The 5,493-nt window shown below is 48.8% G+C and overlaps 2 protein-coding genes across 2 annotated transcripts; both read left to right on the top strand.

Moving 5' to 3' along the window:
* The first annotated feature begins 541 nt into the window (after nucleotides 1-541).
* Nucleotides 542-1,898, top strand: LOC109785245 (histone H2A-IV-like). The gene is made up of 2 exons (XM_073503103.1): nucleotides 542-848; nucleotides 954-1,898. The coding sequence occupies exons 1-2, from the start codon at nucleotides 672-674 to the stop codon at nucleotides 1,281-1,283; spliced, it is 507 nt and encodes a 168-aa protein (XP_073359204.1). The 5' UTR covers nucleotides 542-671; the 3' UTR covers nucleotides 1,284-1,898.
* Nucleotides 1,899-2,409: 511 nt separating this feature from the next.
* LOC109785241 (histone H2AX) lies at nucleotides 2,410-3,217 on the top strand. The gene is made up of 2 exons (XM_020343848.4): nucleotides 2,410-2,666; nucleotides 2,757-3,217. Exons 1-2 carry the CDS (start codon nucleotides 2,469-2,471, stop codon nucleotides 2,976-2,978), a joined length of 420 nt encoding a protein of 139 aa, XP_020199437.1. The 5' UTR covers nucleotides 2,410-2,468; the 3' UTR covers nucleotides 2,979-3,217.
* Nucleotides 3,218-5,493: the final 2,276 nt, after the last annotated feature.

Genomic DNA, 5,493 nt, shown 5'->3' with positions numbered 1-5,493 from the left:
CTGCATCATTGTTCCACACTGTCACGATGTACATCACTGATTGAGTGAGCAAGAGAATCTAGAATCAGAAGTAACCACAAAGTTGTGTTGGCTACGTGGTCGGTCTTGTCACCAGAGGCCCTAGTGCGAGAAAACAAAAAGGGATTCCACACGCACGAAGAACTGCTCCGCCTCGTCGTACCAGACCTCACGCCAGTGAACTGCTTCTCACACACTGGAAGTCGAACCGATCTAGAGATTGCACAAATCCATGTTTAAGTCTAAAAACAAATCAGAACCAAATCAAGCGAACAGATGGTTGCATAAAAGGGCAGGAGGTGCCGATCCAAATTTCTCCTTTGGATATTGTACTAGAACAACCCAAAACCATGTCAGCTGGATGCATTGGCTCTGGATAGGACGGCAGGAGACTGGTCCAATGAACGGCTAAGATCAGATGGACAATTCCCTCCGTCAACCACTTTTTCAACAAATCTCCGTGATCCCAAATTCCGAACCAAAACAAAATTTTCAAGCCAATCACGCACGGTCGTCCCTTCTCTTTATAACAGGCCACAACCCGGCCTTTCCACCATCACAAACACCCCGCTCTCTTCACGATCTCACCAACCTCCAACAATCTCTCTGGCAACCACATCACCAGTGCGTCCACCCTCCACCACGGCCCAAAGATGGCCATTGCCGGTAGCGGGAGGGGCGAGTCGAAGCCCACCGCCAGCACGAAGTCGATGTCTCGGTCGTCCATGGCCGGCCTCCAAATCCCCGTCAGCCGCGTCACCAGGTACCTCAGGGTAGGCAGTTACACAAAACACGGCAGTACCGTCACCCCCGTCTACCTCGCCACTAAGGTACACATTCCCCCGGCTCCTCCTCTCCTCATTTCTCTGTTCCCGGCGCGCATGGTTCCTCGCGGTCCTCGATCTCACCGTTTCATTTCTTTCTCTTTGATTCAGATCCTGGAGCCTGCCGGCAACACGGCGCGGGGTAACAAGAAGAACCGGATCATGCCGCGGCACATCCAGCCAGCGGTGTGCAACGATGAGGAGTTGAGTCGGTTGTTGTGCGCGTTCACCGTCGCCGACGACGGGCTGATGCCCGACATCCACACCGTGCTCCTCCCAAGAGGGCCGACAAGGCCAAGGACGACATCCACCGGCAAGCATCCTAGCACCCTGCCGCACACGGTTATCTGTAGCGTGTGCGATGCACCTCGTATCACACACCATTACGAGGCGAAAATTCGCAGTTGCATGTGCGATATTTTTTCTAACCATGTGCTATGACTTTACCTGCATTAGTGTTAGTAACCATGTACAAGGAGCTCACTTGGTTGGAAAAGTGGATGTACAAACTCGGGCACACTTAAAGAAAAGGTACAACAACACAATTACTCGTCATCCTCCACCTCATCGATGAGCTGCTATCACATTTATTTTTTTGATCTCCCCATCAACCATTCGTGCATATATATGGTTCCCATCAACCGCAGTTCATAGTGATCACATAGCCAGAAGCAGGTAAAGAAAGATATCCACCCGATGTGCCAACATATTTTATCTCTGAGTTAGCTAGTCATGGTGGTAGTACTCAAGACAATTCCTCTGGTTTTGTTTTGCTAAAGCCACGTTTTAGGAAAATAAAAAAAATATTAGGCCGTCCGCGCACACTACCACAAATATGTTAATTAGATTTGGGAGGCATTAGGAAACGATTAGCTTGTAGGAGCCCTCGCTCCAGCGGTGCATCTACTCCACATCATTACTCTACACTATTCCGACGCACTCTGCCAATGCAAACCACAAGAGAATGCAGACTTAGAAGTAACAAGAGTCGCCTTGGCTACACGGCCGGTCTCGGCTTCGGAGGCCCTAGTGCGAGAAAACGAAGAAAAACTCCACACGCACGAACAAGGTCTCACGCTTGCGCTAGCAAGAAAACTGCCCCTCGCTCAATGCAACTCGATTGATCTAGAGCTTCGAGATAACCACGTTTGAGAATAAATAAACAACTTGGAACCAAATCAGGTGAAGTGGAACTTTTTTTCTTCTGAGGGAAAAATCAGGTGAAGTAGATGGTTGCATAAAAGCAAGCCCAAGCCCATGTCGCCGGATCTGGATGCATTGGGTCTGAAAGTGAAACGGACGGTAGGAGACCTGTCCGACGAGCGGCTAGGATCGGATGGACGATTTCCCTCCTTTAACCGCTCCTCCGAAAACCTCCGTCATCCCAAATCGCCAACCCGCGCCAAAAACAACCAAAAGTTTTCGCCTCCGACCACCACGTCACCGATCCGCGGCCTCGCTCTCCCAGCCAATCACGCGCGGCTCCCCTTCTCTTTATAATCTGCCGCCGCCCCCTGTGCTCTACCATCCCAAGCACACCCGCGCCCTCCACCTGCTCCCGGATCCCGGCCATCTCTCCGCCGACCCACAGCACCAGCGCGCTCACCCACCACCGTGAACCAGAAGATGGCCATCGCCGGCAGCGGGAGGGGCAAGGCGAAGCCCGCCGCCAGCGCCAAGTCCGTGTCCCGGTCGTCCAAGGCCGGCCTGCAGTTCCCCGTCGGCCGCGTCGCCCGCTACCTCAAAGTCGGCAAGTACGCGCAGCGCGTCGGCGCCGGCGCCCCCGTCTACCTGGCCGCCGTTCTCGAGTACCTCGCCGCAGAGGTACGCATCCTCCCCCCTGTCTCGTTCTCCTCCCCTTCCCGCGCTTTCTCTGTTCTCGATCTCACTGTTTCTTGTTTCTCTCTAATTCAGACCCTGGAGCTCGCTGGGAACGCGGCGCGGGACAACAAGAAGAACCGGATCGTGCCGCGCCACATCCAGCTGGCGGTGCGCAACGACGAGGAGCTGAGCCGGCTGCTGGGCTCGGTCACCATCGCCGCCGGCGGGGTGCTGCCCAGCATCCACACCACGCTCCTCCCCAAGAAGGCCGGCAAGGGCAAGGGCGACATCGGCTCCGCTTCCCAGGAGTTTTAGATTAGATTGGAAACTTGGAATGCATCTCGCAATCTTGTTCTTGTTGTGACTGCCTGTGACGCCCTTGTCAATACTAATATGAATGAAACGGATATGTTGCTACTGTTTTAGCTAGTCTGGAGCCAATACGAAGTTCAGAATTCGTCTTGCTGTTGCACTGAAACGCCTCTGTACTGACGAAAAGGAAGGTTGCACTTTTGACAGATGAGGAATATATCTTTGCATTTTTATCCGTATAATTGAGCACCAAAGTTATTTTGATCCACTCACGAGCAACATCCACAATCCAGGGTCAAAGCCCCTCTAAAACGCAAACTATTCAGACCGACAGCTGAAGTTCTCTCCACTACTTTTTTATTAGACACAAATGAGCGACAAAGACTATCCAGCAGCAGGAGATGAGATCGAAGGAGCACACGGCAGCATTACTGGGTAGTCGTCTCACAGGGTACTAGGGTTACTCTAGCAGATTCGTAAAAATTGAGCCTCTGATATAAGCTTTAGAGCACTAAGAAAATTAAGAAGCTCTAGGAGAAGTTTGCAAGATTTCTGAAGTGCAAACTTTATAATTTGTCCTCCCACACTTTGTTTAAATGCTCTTGCATTTCTTTGGCACGGCAACACTTCAACACTTCTTTTTGCCGAAATGATGTGGCTAAATTATAAATGTTCATCATAAGTACTACAAAGGTCTTCAAACATAATAAAAATTAAATCAAAGTCCGTAGACCACCGAATGACCACTCCTGCCGCTAGAACATGCGACCGACGCGCCGCTGTTGCAGCTCCTCTGCCGAAACCGGCTTGACCTTGTTGATGACACAACTATAGACATATGAATGAGAACTAGTTGGTGAGGTCGTGCAAACCATGTAAAATACAAATATAGAGCTAAATATTTAGGCCTCCTTTGGCTTGGAGGAATCTCATAGGAATTCTAGAGGATAGGATTCTTATAGGATTTTTTCCTTTAGAGCCCTTTGGTTCATAGGAATGGATTCCTATTCCTACATAGGATTGGTTCCTATCCTCCACATTTCATAGGAAAATAAAAATGAGCCTAGACTCAATGGAAAATTCCTTTGGTGTCAACCAAATGACATCTCGTTTCCTATTCCTACTCATAGGATTTGAGATACATGTCATCTCATTTCCTACAAAATTCCTATTCCTACGATAATCCTATCCTATGAACCAAAAGAGGCCTTAACTACAAAAACAAATATTGGCACATTTCAAAAAAGTTACACAGAACGAATACTTATGCATTTCAATTTTCAAACAAATACTCATGATTTTCAAAAAGAATTGGTTCTTGAAATTTATCTAGGCGGTTGCATTTACTCTTATTGGTACACACATATTATTTGTAAAAAAAGATTAAAAAAACTCTTTCATAAAAGATCCAAAAATAATTTTATCAACTTATCATTGGTAATGAAAGCTCGTACGTCCACGAATGGATACCTTGGTTCTCACCGAGATAAATTTGATGCTTGCTACAAAACTTTGAATTTGGGGTCTAACACTTTGCTACCTTATATTACGGGGGCAATGAATAACCAACACCAACGCTCACACCGAAAGGATCACATTAGGAAAGAGTAAAGTCATACAAGAATGAAGCTATGCATAGATGGAGGAATTTTTTTTTTGAAAGCAATCAATAGAAAAAACGTCAAAAGAGAACGACCATCAGTATCAACCATCTCTTGGCAATACAAGGACCGCGAGAAAGGTTATTCAAAAGCAACACCTCGCGATGCCACGAATGAGGGATGTTGCAACCGGAGACTGGCTGTTGCGAGGAGACTGAGAGGTGTTCCAGCAAGGCTAGACAGTGATGTTGCAGAGAGTGCGGTGATGCTACCAAGAACTTGCGGGGGTCTCCTGATGGCGCTGCCTGGCGACTTGGTCGGTTGCAGGAGATTTTTTCTACATTGGTGAGAGACGAGGAGGACATTGTTTGCCGTCAAATGTGAGGTGCTCGAGCGAGGCTAGACGATGATGTTGCAGAGTGACAGGGCCATGACTTGGGGAGTGGCCAACAGAGCCCACCTAGAGGACCCGGGGTCCTAGAAATCATCCAATCTAAGAATAAACTCTCGGTAGCAATCTCCTCCACCATTGTAATCCTCTGCACGAGGTATCCCCCACCATGAATTACAAAGACAAGCAGGATGTAGGGCATTACTCTTCGGAGGCCTGAACCTCGGTAACATGTGTGTGCAGACTCTGTTCCGGTACTTCCGACCTCGTCATGAATCCTACTGAGGGATCTGACGGTACTCCATCACAGAGTGCAGTGACTCTACTATGGACCTCCGGGGTCTCCGGATGGCGTTGTCGAACGAATCGGTCGGTTGCAAGAGATTTTTGCTGCATTGGTGGGAGACAAAGGTGACATTGTTTGCCATCAATCCGACGGTTATGAGATCGAGGTTGGGTGGCTGGCGAGCCAACTTTTTTCCCCAAATATCAGTCGATTGGAGCCTAGCGCTCAACTTAACTTTAT

This window comes from Aegilops tauschii, chromosome 7, assembly GCF_002575655.3.
Source record: "Aegilops tauschii subsp. strangulata cultivar AL8/78 chromosome 7, Aet v6.0, whole genome shotgun sequence".
NCBI lineage: Eukaryota > Viridiplantae > Streptophyta > Magnoliopsida > Poales > Poaceae > Aegilops > Aegilops tauschii.
This window is presented reverse-complemented; position numbering and strand designations above follow the sequence as displayed.

Excerpts from the sequence above, each read along its gene's own strand:
- LOC109785245 (XM_073503103.1), top strand. The coding sequence starts at position 672 with ATGGCCATTGCCGGTAGCGGGAGGGGCGAGTCGAAGCCCACCGCCAGC. Across the intron at positions 849-953 it reads CCGTCTACCTCGCCACTAAG|ATCCTGGAGCCTGCCGGCAA; the intron begins GTACACATTCCC and ends TCTTTGATTCAG.
- LOC109785241 (XM_020343848.4), top strand. The coding sequence starts at position 2,469 with ATGGCCATCGCCGGCAGCGGGAGGGGCAAGGCGAAGCCCGCCGCCAGC. Across the intron at positions 2,667-2,756 it reads TCGAGTACCTCGCCGCAGAG|ACCCTGGAGCTCGCTGGGAA; the intron begins GTACGCATCCTC and ends TCTCTAATTCAG.